The sequence below is a fragment of the Bos taurus genome, chromosome 3, assembly GCF_002263795.3.
Source record: "Bos taurus isolate L1 Dominette 01449 registration number 42190680 breed Hereford chromosome 3, ARS-UCD2.0, whole genome shotgun sequence".
Lineage (NCBI taxonomy): Eukaryota > Metazoa > Chordata > Mammalia > Artiodactyla > Bovidae > Bos > Bos taurus.
This window is the reverse complement of record NC_037330.1, coordinates 57,975,915-57,989,919: the sequence shown is the minus strand read 5'-3', so window position 1 is coordinate 57,989,919 and position 14,005 is coordinate 57,975,915. Positions and strand designations below refer to the sequence as shown.

The following is a 14,005-nucleotide window of genomic DNA, read 5'->3' as shown; positions in this document are numbered from 1 at the left end:
TTACTATTACTAAATGAATTCAGAAAGTCTTTAATTACACTAGGTTACCCCACCCTCATCTTTCCTTCTTAAGGTGCTGTTCCATACATTCAAGGTTCATAGTGAACCACTCACTATGCTAGTAGAGACAAATAGGTGTAAGGTAAAGAGTAAAACAGATCTAATTCTGATGCCAGTTAAACTGTGTTACCTTGGTTAAGTACTTACTTCTCTGAATATGTTTTCTTCTATGGAAAGCAGAAGGTAATAAAGCCTGCTCTGAATAGTACTCTTAATTGAAGTGGAATTGAATGAGATGGCATACATAAAATACTGTCAACTGATACTAGATGCTCAGTAAGTGCTAGTTCTTATTCCCTTTTGATGCCAGTGCCTTATTACTAACATTGTCTGCTTATTACTTCAGTTTAACATTTATAGAATGCCCAACACATTCTAGGCACTGGGCTAGATACAAAGGCAAAGAGGGATAAGATCTGGCCCCTGCATTCAAATAACTCAGAATCTATTAAGGAAGACAAACATGTGAAAACTTATTTTGCTTGAACAGAGTTTAGAACCACCAAAGATAAGTTTACATTCTTTGTCCTTTATGGTAAATACTAACTTAATTGTAACAGGATAACAGAAAATAAAATGCTAGATTTTGCATCAGTCTAGAGTATGTTTGCAAAATAAGCTTTATTCTTATAAACTTTAAAATAGCCTTATAAATAGAACTTATTTCTATACTATCTTAAGGTATATTCATTCTTAAGAGACACAAGACTTTTTGTTTTATGTAACAAATAATAAATGTGATATTTTCAGTAAAAGTTGCATCTCTGGACAAACAAATGAAAAGACCAAAAAAAAAAAAAAAAACCAACACCCAACTGCCACTTCTGAAGAGCTGGGAGCCAAAACAGGGGGTCAGAGCAAAAGCAATGCATTGCATATACCTCTATATGCAACCTGCAATGCAGGACACCCCAGTTCAATTTGTGGGTCAGGAAGATCCCCTGGAAAAGGGATAGGCTACCTACTCCAGTATTCTTGGGCTTCCCTGGTGGCTCAGCTGGTAAAGAATCTGCCTGCAATGTGGTAGACCTGGGTTCAGGTCCAGACCAGGGTAGACCTGGCCTGGAGAATTCCATGGACTATACAGTCCATGAAGACTGTATAGCCCATGACTGAGGGACTTTCACTTTCACTTTTTCACTATACACAACACCACCAAAGGGGTGAGAAAACTCTAAGCCAACCCTCTGGTCCAACCCCTGAACATACCCATTTCCTTACTCCACATAAGGAATCTGAAATTTCTATTGACTGGTTAAGGCCAAGAACCCTGGTTGGTATCAGTTCTAACAATTTTTATAAAATATATTAATCCAAATATGATTGTATAAACATTTCATAATGCACTGCATTTTCCATTGCAGTTAAATCTTTCTAAACTTGTAATTATCTTAATTTGGTCTTTTCAAAGGTTCAGGTAACCCCTTTTGAAATGTGCAATTTCTTATGCAAGTGACAAGATTTTTTATACACTTTTCTTAGAGAACAATAATTCTATGTTATTCTTGCTGAATAATAACTGAAAAGAGAAAAATTCTGAAAATGTCTTAATACTGTAAAACCCATTAACCTAAAAGGGATCTTTGTTCCCGAAGGAAAATAAATCCTGTGATTACATGTCAAAATTTATCCTTGAGAGCATGAAATCTGCATATTTATTGCATTGTCCTGAATAAACACTATAAGAGGATTACAAAGTATAAAACTTGAATGTTCTATTAATCCTGATTACTTTAAAGTGTGTATTACTTTAAAATGTTAAATTCCTAGGAAAATTGGTTTCATAAACCACACACTACTAGCCTTGCTAAGCTGCTGCTGCTGCTAAGTCACTTCAGTCATGTCCGACTCTGTGCAACCCCATAGACAGCAGACCAACAGGCTCCCCTGTCCCTGGATTCTCCAGGCAAGAACACTGGAGTGGGTTGCCATTTCCTTCTCCAATGCATGAAAGTGAGAAGTGAAAGTGAAGTCGTTCAGTTGTGGCCGACTCTTTGTGACCCCATGGACTGTAGCCTACCAGGTTCCACCATCCATGGGATTTTCCAGGCAAGCATACTGGAGTGGGTTGCCATTTCCTTCTCCAAGAGATCTTCCCAACCCAGGGATTGAACCCGAGTCTCCTGCATTGTAGGCAGACGTTTTACCATCTGAGCAACCAGGGAAGTCCTATCTAATGTCCCCATAAATATGTGCAGTTAAAACAAATCATGGTCAGTTTTGGCTATTTTGAAGATGGTTATCAATTTATTAAATTTAAATATAAACTAAGACTAATATTCAGGTTTATATGATTAAGTTCCCAAGAGGTTCAGTTAATTGCTTGCAAATTTTAAGTAGAGCTTACAAAATCCCTAATATAGGGGTTCATAAAATATGTTATTGGTAAATAATTACAGTCAAAATTATATTTATACTACTAAGTATGATATTAAAGAGAAATCTTGAGATTAAGACTTCATCTCTCCTAGAGCATTTTACTGAAGGCACACATTCATATTAGTCAACACTGCAAAATACCCTGTTTTTAATCTTTGGACAAAGATAATTTTTTGACACAGACATCATTTTCTCAAGTATTTTCTCCTAAGTACACACATTTTAAGAAGTCAATGAAATCAAAGGCTTTCCACTATTTCCATCTTCATCTCCCCTCACCCTATTCTCCATCTTTTTTGTTTCTTCAAGTATATGTTTGTTATTGGCTAGGCAGGAAAAGAGAAGGATGACACAAGCCATGTGGAAACCCCACCTCTATTCTGTCTTCCGTCGAGTTGTGGAGATGAGGCTGTTAGTAGGTTGGCAAGTCCCCTAGAACTTGAGCTCTGTGGAGAACCATGAGCTGGATCTTTACAACTACACTAGCCTTCCACTAGTCTAAATATCCTTGAAGTCCCCAGACAAAACTTGGAGGGCTAGAGAATCACAGATTTTAAAACAAAATTCTAATTTCTTGAGAAGACATTTGTCTTTTTTCTGGTACACATCCAGTAGTTAAAAGCCTTTTTTCTGAGACATTTTATTAAACTCAAAAAGTTGTTGAGAGTGATGAGAAACTGAGGGAGTCATTATTACTTATTATTAATAATGGTATTATTTATGATGTGTTAGCTCTGTTAAGGGCTTTGCTCACAATTTATTTAGCCTTCACTCCAGCCCTATGAGGACATACCATGGTTTTCTCTGTTTTGGAGAAGAAAATTAAGCTTAAAGGGGCAAAGCAATTTGTTTCTAGTCATACAAATCAAGGGGCTTTCCTAGTGACTCAGACGGTAGAGAATTCGCCTACAATGTGGGAGACCTGGATCAATCCCTGGGTTGGGAAGATCCCCTGGAGAAAGAAACAGCAACCCACTACAGCATTCTTGCCTGGAGAATCATGGACAGAGGAGCCTGACGGGCTACAGTCCACGAGGTCACAAAGAGTCAGACACGATTAAACACAGTATATACAAATCAAGAGGGCTAAAACTTGAATCCAAATCAGTTAGACTCCAAAACCTGTGTCCTTAAGCTCTACCCTATCTTAATCTACATCTGTATGGTAACAGCTATTTGGTTACTTTTGAGCAAGATAATTAATAAGCAGAGTGGTTACTGATGACCCTGAAATATTCATGATTTTACTGGCAACCAAAACCCTAGTGTTACATTCACGTGTACATGTGTGTGTATAGATATGTATATTTACTTATATTTCCAATTCCATACCCGCTATGAAGGTAACCAGCCTGGTATATATACTTCCATCTGTTTTACAGACATGACTGAAGTGACTTAGCAGCAGCAGCAGCAGCATACTACTATCTGTCACACTACTAGCACACAACTATGTATGCTCATATTTTTACAGGTTTTCAGGTTAGTTGTTTTCATAAAAATATGAGTATATCCTATAAGCATTATCCTCATAGATCTTTTTCAAGTGAAAATATTAGAGAAGTATGAAACAGGGAAATAAATGATGTTTTATTTCCTCAGTATTTATTTATACATCAAAATAGTCTTGATTTAAGGTAAATTACTCAAATCATAATTTGTACACTACAGAGGTTTCCATATATTGCCATCATATTTTGACAACAAAGACTAGAATATCAAAGCAGGGCCATGCTTGCCTTTACCACTAGCTATTTATAAATCCAAGTGTGGTGGGCTCTCAAGGAACCTGGCCATCTGCCACCCTATGACAATCTTGCCAAAGACTCATGCTCTAGAGATGACAGAGATCCCTAATATTCCAAGGTTGACTTTAAAAGTTAAAGACCTTCTTTAGTAATGTGCCGAAAATCACGTGATATTCAAAGCACTCACCTTTGGACCTGGTAATCCAGGTAACCCAGGATTTCCATGTGGCCCTGGTATGCCCTACAAATAGAAAAAAAATTCAGATCATTCTTAGATCTAGATACAAGTAAGTGTTTATTATAACATTCAAATAAATATTACATGATTCATTAAAATGGATATGTTATTTTACAAAGTTCATTATCTCTTCTGAGGTCTTGGATATTTCAGTCTTAGAAAAGACACCGATTACAGAGCAGAACTGCGGTTTCTGTTTTTTGCTTCAAAACACTGCTTTGAGGTATTTATGTCCCTTATTTACCACCTCTTATCTCCAGCCACATTGCTCAGCGCTACTTCTAAAAGTTGTGCAGGGTAAGAAGCCCAAAAATAACAAAGTGCAATTGTTTTATTCTCCTCTCAACATCCGGTAACCCCTTCTGCACTTGGGTTTTGTTTATGCTATGATGCATGCCTTAAGACTTACCTCATTTAACCATGCCTCTCCTACACCTGCTCAAATCATGTTCAAGTGTCAACTGAGATACCACCTTTAAAACCTGGCTAGCATGAGGTGATTTCTCTTTCCTACTCAATCCCACAGAAACTGTTGCATATAAAATTAATTTGCAATTAATTATATGTTGCCTTGGGACAATTCTATTAATATTTTATTGCTATTTTAACTTCTTCATGACATGTGCTGTTTAGTTCTAGGATTATAAATTCTTTGAAAAGCAGCTGTTTTTAATATCACCACTCCCAATGAATATCTGTCAATTTAGGGAATTCCCTGGTGATCCAGTGGTTAGAATCTGGTGCTTTCAGTGCCTGTGGTCCAGTTTTAATCCCTGGTCGGGGAACTGAGATCCCACAAGCCGTGCAGTGTGGGGAATTTAAGAAAAAAGTGGTATTTGTCCATTTGAATTCAATAACTGCTTCTATTTACTAAATACCTACTATATGTAAGTAACTGTTACTGCTTTATTTATTATTATTATTATTACTAATCCATATAACGATCCTGCAGGGTGGTTATTTATTCCCCTTTACAAATGGGTAAACTTAGGTTCATACAACCAGCAAATAGAAGAACAAAGATTCATCTCCAGAAAGGCTTTCAGGTCTCCAGGGCTTCTATACTCTTTTGGGCTTGGTACCCACCTCTGTACCCTTTGGCTATGTAGTGGTTTAGTTGCTAAGTCATGTCCAACTTTTGTGACCCCATGGACTGTAGCCCACTAGGCTCCCCTGTCCATAGGATTTCCCAGGCAAGAATACTGGAGTGGGTTTTCATTTCCTCCTCCAGGGGATCTTCCTGACCCAGGGATCGAACCCAGTCTCCTGCCCTGCATGCAGATTCTTTACCAACTGAACTATGAGGGAAGACTTTTCCTTCAGTTATGCCTCTATCTTAAAACAGAAATACTTATCTGTTTTTTTTTCACTTCTAAATTAACAGAGCATTGTGTTTCAGAAGGGGGAGGAATGATAGCAATACAAACATGGAAAGTATATCTAGCAAGATGAAAACTAAGGGAAAAAATTAGATTTCTTGACCTCTCATTTGTGTAGTCTTCAAAAATAAATTTTTCAATAAAGTAGGTGGGGAAATATATGAGGATTAACAAATGATTTGTTGATGTGGGACCAATGGGTATAAAGTATTATTCCACAGAGCTCATTTGTGCAAAAGTGAGCAAGGACAATAACTTTAGGAAAAATTAGCATCAGTAAAAGTCTGGGACTTAAAAAAAAAAAAAAGATAATTTGCTGTTTGTTGCCAAATAAGATAAAATCTAGGGATAGAAAAGGTTAAGTTGTGGAAGAACAGCCTTAGCAGTGGAGAGGGAATATAATTAATGCAAAGGGGAACTCAGTGCCTCAGAAAGCAAAATCCAGGGTCTCCTGACAGAAAGCGGGGAGGACAGAAATGGTTTGTTGGCTGTAGGAGAGTGGACAAGTTTACAAAACACTCTTGAGAGGAATGTGGTAGGTCATCAAGTATAGAGAAAGAAAAGAAATGTTAAACAGCTAGAGCAGAGTAAGCATTCATCTTGAGCCTCACATCAACAAGAGCTTGATGTGAATATGGACCATTTAAATTAGCATTTTAGGGTGAGTTTTACATTAATTTGTTTATATGATAAGCAAAAATTAGGAAAGAAAGTGGATTATATATGGTATTTACATTTGTCTTTATAACATACAATCATAATTCCTTTTCTAGCTCTTCAAAGAATTTCTGCTAGTAAAAGTTCACTTTTTTTTTTTTTTTTTTTGAGGTTTGAAAGAAATGAATTCTAACACAGCAATAAATCTTTTGTTGGACCTGTTTAATGTGAAAAACTACTGCTACCCTTGAGGAAGCTTTTTTCCTCAGGACAATTATTTTTTTAGTTTATAATTCCAATATTTTCCACTATGTAATCCAGGAATGCACTATTTTAAGGCTGCCCACTCTTCTTCATTTCCCAAAGTAAATGATCCCCACCTTGGACTATCAAGTACAGATGAGATCACTTTATAACTAAGAATAATGCTACAAGTAGCACCAAAACAATCACTAATCTACAAATTTGATTATCTTTTTGGGCATGTTCACAGAGAATGCTTTGGCTGGGTGTTTACACTCAAATAAATAAGTGGCACATGTTCCCAAGCTTCTCTTGAATTGGCAAAGGCCAGGCTAAGTTTGACAATCTAGGCGGATTTCCAGAGGAAGTACAGACTGTACAACAGTAGGAAAAGCATACTGGAAAACTACCAACTGTAACAGCAAGGGAGAAATGGAACCCATCCACTTACCCGCGGGCCTCTCTTTCCTGATGGACCTGGGATGCCTGCTGGGCCAGGGGGACCCTTGGAAAACAAATGCTGAGACATTAGACAAGAGAACAGACGCATCCTTTCTCACAAGTCTTGGGAAGATTTCACTCCAGGGCTCTTTTTTGGTCCCCAGTTACTAGCTGATGATGGTTTTAAAATAACATGAAACCCCTCACCTTAATCAGCAGGAGTGAGAGTTGAAACTCAAATGTCCTCTTTAATCTGGTCAGATATGGCAGCAGGAAGTCTATGACTTATGGTTATGGCCACTGTATCTGGTTTTTACAGGGACCATAACTAGTAGTTTTGTGGGTAGTTTTTTACCTAAATTTACTTTTACTACTGAAAGAGGAATTCAATTTAGGGTTTGGAGATCAACAACTCTAGGTTTTTGGGGGTTTTTTCCAAACACATTTCAAATGAAGATTTGCCTTGAAAAAATAAAGCACTGACCATTTTATGTTTTCTTAGAAGACTTATACCAAAGATCTGTGTAATGTGTTAACTGTTACAATGAGATCCTTCTAGTATGTGAGTTGCTCAGTTGTGTCCAACTCTTTCCGAACCCATGGACTATACACAGTCCATGGAATTCTCCAGGTCAGCATACTAGAGTGGTAGCCATTCCCTTCTCCAGGGATCTTCCCAACCCAGGGATTGAACCTAGGTCTCCTGCATTATAGACAGATTCTTTACCAGTTGAGCTAGTATATTCAGTAATATATCTGCCCTACACAAAATGCAGCATACCAAGAGGTCAATAGAGTTAAATGGTTTTGTAAAAACAAAATCAATTTTAAGTAAAAACAGTAAAAAAGTAAAAACAGATCAATTTTAAGGTATTCTGAGTTCTTTAAATGTCACTTTTGAAATATATCAAATAAGAAATAGGAAACTACTACTTTGCTTCCACATATTAATGCCTTATATTATCTTTTTTTTAAAACTTATTTTAACAATCAACTGGTGGAGGAATAAACATTCATTTGGGATATGATTAATACATATTCATTCATTCATCTGCCTATTCATTTCATTGTTACTGAGCGCCCTGCTGCCATGGTATTATTCTTGATGTCTCAGAGCATACATATACCTATGTTTTACATTTATATACAATGTTTTACAAACATTCATTCATTACTGCAGTAAAAATACTATGAACTTTGATATTAAACATGTCAAGGTTAAAATATTAGCCCTACCATTAACATATAGCATGACCTACTGATCTTCATTGTCATGTAACATTTTTCTCTTTGAAACGTTCTCCTTTATTGATGCTTGTTTTCAGTTTTTTTCAGTCACTTTTCAGTTTTCTAATGTTCTTTGTATATTCCAAACTGTCCATTTTCCTTTTTATTTTGCCTTTTTATACCCCTTAACAAAAACCTTTCATGTATTCCTTAAAATTAAAAAAGTAATATTTCTCTTTCAACCACATAAAAGTAATATTTCTATTCTCCATCCTGAACTATTCAAATATTTTGAGAGTTACTACTATATCACTGGCTTCCATCAAAACTTGACTTTCACTTATTTAAAAAAAAATTAAAACTCTTTTTAAAACTAGTTCTGGTTCTACTTTTGTCCTCAGAACTTAACAGCTGATGATTTTAAGTCCTCTAAAATAAACTCTAAAGATAAAAAATTAAATGCAAAATTAAAATATCTAGTTTGGTTTACTGCCCTATCACGCTACTTTGTGACAAAAGAAACACTACTACATTCACACTGAAAAAGAAATTATTACAGTTCATATTAGATAGTGGAGGTGGGGGAAAAAGCATATTTATGCTGTGATTAAAATATTTGAATTAATTAGCAATAAGTATTAACTTGTCTTCACAATTTTTCATTTCCATATCTTTGAGAATAAGTTATTAACAGGTATTTCCTAGAAACCAGAGAAGGAAAGCAATTTTATATGATATGACTTTTTATGAATTTTTTTCTATAAGTGAAGTACTAGAAAAGGCACTTTAACTTTCAGATTATCAGTTATTAAGAGAAAGTATAATTTAGTTAAAGAGCAATGCTATGGCAATCATCCAAAGTGAAAGTGAAGTCGCTCAGTTGTCCGACTCTTTGCGACCTCATAGACTGTAGCCTACCAGGCTCCTCCATCCATGGGATTTTCTAGGCAAGAGTACTGGAGTGGGTTGCCATTTCCTTCTCCAGAGGATCTTCCTGACCCAGGGATTGAAGCCGGGTCTCCAGCATTATAGGCAGACGCTTGACCGTCTGAGCCACCAGGGAAGCCTGGCAATCATCCAATCTACAGTCAAATCATGCTTCAATCATTTACTTGCTGAATGACCTTAGACAAGTCAGCTACTCTTGCTAAGACTTAGTTTTCTCATCTTTATAACACTGATGATGTTACAGTGGATATTAAAGTTATTGTATATAAAATACTTGTAACTATGTCTGATATAGAGTAATTAACCATAAACTATAGAGCAATTTTTTAAAGGTATGCATGGAGCACAAGTAGTACTCAGTGTTAGTTACAATATTATTATTACTAAGGTAATATACTGAAGCAAATGTATCCAATACTTGTAAGAGAGTAGTGTCTGGTGGATCTTGGAAGTCTTGCATCTAAATTTCTTTTTATAGTTCACTCACTCATTGATTCATTCACTTACTCAATAAACATTAGTAAGCAACAAAACCTCCTGGAGCTGACAATGAGATAAAAAGACACCTACTAACAAATAAACACATAATATGCATTTTATTTAGTGATATGAGGAAAAGAACAAGCAACCAAGAGAGATCAACACAGTGCACATAATTTATATTGTGCTATGAGAGAATGCATCTCTGAGGAAGCTCTAAGTTAGACCTAAAAAATGAAGAGGAATGAGGAAAGAGGAGAAAACAAAATTTGAAAATAGGAATAAAATGAATGACAGCATGAGTAAAATAAAACAAAAATACAATCTTATTAAGGAACTAAAAGAAAGCCAACAGTGGAAGTAAACAAAAGTGGAACAAAGTGACGTTGCCAAGGAAAACAGGGGCCAGATGACATTTCACTGCATGGGTCATGATAAAGACGTTTTAATTTATTCTAACTGCTACACTCTCCTGTCACTGAAGAGTTTTAAGCAGATAAATGACATGATGTAATTTACATTCTAAAATGGGTCACTAGTGAATTTCTATAAAAGATAGCAGAATGAGAACATTTTTAAAGCTACCCTCCTTCCCTCAAAAACCCTCTGAAAACAACAAAAAATACCAAAAGAAAAAAACTTCTCTGATGAAACAAGAAAACGACCACAACCACAAACCATAAAATATGAAAATTATCTTTCAAATAGTAAGACATTTTGGAATAAGGAAAGATGCTGAAAGATGACTGAAAACAAAAAACCCTCCTCAGACCTCAAACCTGGGACAGGCTACAGATAACTAACAGTATATCAGTCCAGAAAGTTCATTCCAATGATCCTTTAATGACAATAGCTAAGTTCAAAGGAATGGTAAAGCCACAGAGAATATAATTCATGACCCTGCAAAGATCCAGTTCAAACAACCCAAGAGTAAGGAAGGCAGAGCTGAAAAGGAAGAACCCATCATTTTTATGATCTGCAACAAATCTCCTAACCTCAGGAAAATTCTGGTGGAGGGAGGAGGTAAAAGACAAGAGCATGAATCATTATATCACTTCTTAGACTGATACAGAGGGCTTCATGTACATGAAAACGAGAGGAGATACATTTCTAGGTAGAGGACACAATACATATCAAAAGATGGCATTGAAGGCAGCAACTTGAATTTGATGCTGTGTACTACTCCACCTAACTCCCTTTTGCCTCTCCCTATACCATGCTAGGAGAAGGCAATGGCACCCCACTCCAGTACTGTTGCCCGGAAAATCCCATGGATGGAGGAGCCTGGTAGGCTGCAGTCCATGGGGTCGCTAAGAGTCGACTGAGTGACTTCACTTTCACTTTCCACTTTCATGCATTGGAGAAGGAAATGGCAACCCACTCCAGTGTTCTTGCCTGGAGAATCCCATGGACGGAGAAGCCTGGTAGGCTGCAGTCCATGGGGTCGCACAGAGTGGGACACGACTGAAGCGACTTGGCAGCAGCCCCATACCATGCTAAAGCACATAGTGGCCCAAATAGTGGCGTTTTTATTTTAAAAATGAGCGATAACCAGAAAGAAACCAGCAAGGGACCTATACATTTTGAGGGGAGGGGGGAAGTATGAGGACAGAAACATAAATTAAAAGTAAATGAAAAATTTTTTTACCAGAAAAGGATTGCTCCATGCAGAGAAAGAAGTTCATATAGTTCATTATAAATCCAAAGAATTTCAAGATGCTGTTTCTCTACAAAAAGCTCAAAGAAGAGTCATAAAAGACAAAAATAACAACCAAGGTAATGAAATGTGAGCCAAAACAGCTTAAAGATTGAAAGAGCAAAAAAAGAAAGAATTATAGACTAAATCCACATCAGAAGCAATAATAGCTGACCACAATTGAAAAAAATCAGTTAAGGAATATGGATGTAGTTTAACTGAATTTACATAAAATGGAAAAAAAGCAAACACATGGACATCATTGTAGAGAAGATAATAAATACTATCATCACAAAGGACTTTTAACATGTGTGTACTGGTGTGCCTGAAGAATATAGAAAAATGGATAAGAAAAATGCCTGAGAATTAAGGAGAGATGTTTCTTTAGAAAGTAAAACAAAACAAAAAACTTCAGATCAAAAGAGTACCAGAAAAAACTGACACAGAACCTAATAGCTTTATTGAAATGAACTTCAAAGATATCAAAAGAACATCAAGGGTATGTAGATGAAAAACAGGCATCAACAAGTAGGAAAGATCAGGCTGTCCTCAGGCTTAATCCACTTCAAGAAGCAGTGCAAAATCTCTATAAAGTTCACCATTTCATCACCATTTACTCTCTCATACACTTTCTGAAATTTACCTTTAGACTTCTACACTATGCTGAAATCATTATCAAAGTTCAATAACAACTTTCCCACCAGAAGATCCAAAGGATTTCCTCTACTTTTTCTCAGTCTTTAGCTTTCAGCACCGCTGATCAATTTCTTCTCAAAACTCTCATTTTTGGCTTTTATGATACTATATTATGAGCTTCCCTGGTGGCTCAGACAGTAAAGAATCTGCCTGCAATGCAGGAGACCCGGGTTTGATCCCAACCCTGGGTCGGGAAGATCCCCTGGACAAAAGAATGGCTCCTCACGCCAGTATTCTTGCCCAGATAATTCCATGGACAGAGAAGCCTGGCAGGCTACCACAGGGTTACAAAGAGTCAGACACGACAGAGTGACTAACACTAACTATATTGTTCTGTCCCATCTGTCTATCCTGTCACATTTCTTTTTTTTTTTCCTTCTATAACCACAAAGCAAACATTCCTTACAATTTGGCTCTTGACTCTATGCCAAGTCCTTTCCTTGCAAATTTCTTGACTCTATAATACTGATGGGAAAACTCCCATAATCTATACCCCCCTACTTTGACTTCTCTTTTCACTTCACCTTCTTCAAATCTTTCAACAGCTTGCTGATTTGCCAATAGCACCTTAAATGTTTTAACTCGGTTTCTTCTCCTAAAATCAACTTCCTGTCTTAATTATTGGTTTTTATATTGGTATCACCAGTCTCTCAACCCACAGGCTTAAAACCTTAGAGCCACCTTGATCCTCTTTCTTTTCATTTGGTCCCTAAGTCCAGTTAATTTCCTAGTTCTACCAAACCTTCCTTCAAGATCTCCCTTGAATGCTACTTTTCCTTTGCATTTTCCCTGCTGTTATCCTAGATAATGTCCTAGTTTTGTAAGATCCAGATAACAGGAATTTCCTGTCTGTTCTGGGCACTGCCACAGACTGACTTCCCTAATCATATCTTTACTTAGAAACCTACAAAATTCCCCACTGAGAACATGATAAAGTCAGAACTATTATTTGAAAATTGAGACCTCTACAACCTGTATAAGGTCTACCTTGGCCTTACATTTATCTATCGTTATTCAGCTTCATATTGTGAAAGAGTTTGACCTTTAGAGGCAGAAAACCTACCTCTAGGGTCAAAATCCTGGGTCTATCATTTATTGGCATGTGGTTATGAGCAAGCAAACAAGTTACTCTGGGCTTCAGTTTCCTCACCTGAAAAATGAGGGTAATAATACTAAACTTACCAAGTTTTTCTAAGATAACAAACATAAAGGGCATAGCAGAGTTCCTGCCACAGGTAAAAAATCTCAATAAATTATAGCTATTTTGCTGTTTTTCCTACATAAAAGATACAACAGTTTCTTTCACCTATCAAAATCATATCCATTATTTGAGGTCTAGGTTCTAAGTTTGCCTACAAGAACCTATCCTGAACAGCTCAGCCTTAAGTGATCTTTCAAAGAGTTCTCCTCAAAAATTTTTTTCTTACCTTTGAAAATGTGTACTCCACATGTTTAGTTTGCATCTCTCAGGGTCATGTATCTTACTTGACCATGAGACAAGGTTACAGATGTACTTCTGTATCACTATTACCACAACATAAGCTCCTTCTGAGCAGTGATTCTATTTTACACAATTTATGTTTCTGCTTTGCCCATACGAGAGACTAAGGAACTATCCGTGGACTATTATTGCTTCACCTACCAACCATTGCCAAAATAACTGTTTCTGGACTTAGAGCAGAGATTAATACTCATCTCTGACATTTTTTGAAAAAACTAAACAGCTTCCTTTACTGTTTAATATGACCTGCCTAGTGGCTCAATTTTACTACTAGCTGAAAAGTTATTTCTCTATAATATATTCTTCTGATTT

At 36.5% G+C, this 14,005-nt stretch overlaps 1 protein-coding gene across 3 annotated transcripts in view; it reads right to left on the bottom strand.

Moving 5' to 3' along the window:
• COL24A1 (collagen type XXIV alpha 1 chain) overlaps positions 1–14,005 on the bottom strand; it is a 392,387-nt gene that overhangs the window by 337,985 nt on the left and 40,397 nt on the right. For all 3 annotated transcript variants that reach the window (XM_024990097.2, XM_024990098.2, XM_024990099.2), the window contains exons 5-6: positions 7,156–7,209; positions 4,375–4,428 (exon numbers count right to left, since the gene is read on the bottom strand). In XM_024990097.2, coding sequence (XP_024845865.1) covers positions 4,375–4,428; positions 7,156–7,209 — 108 coding nt within the window. The remainder of the gene's footprint in view (positions 1–4,374; positions 4,429–7,155; positions 7,210–14,005) is intronic.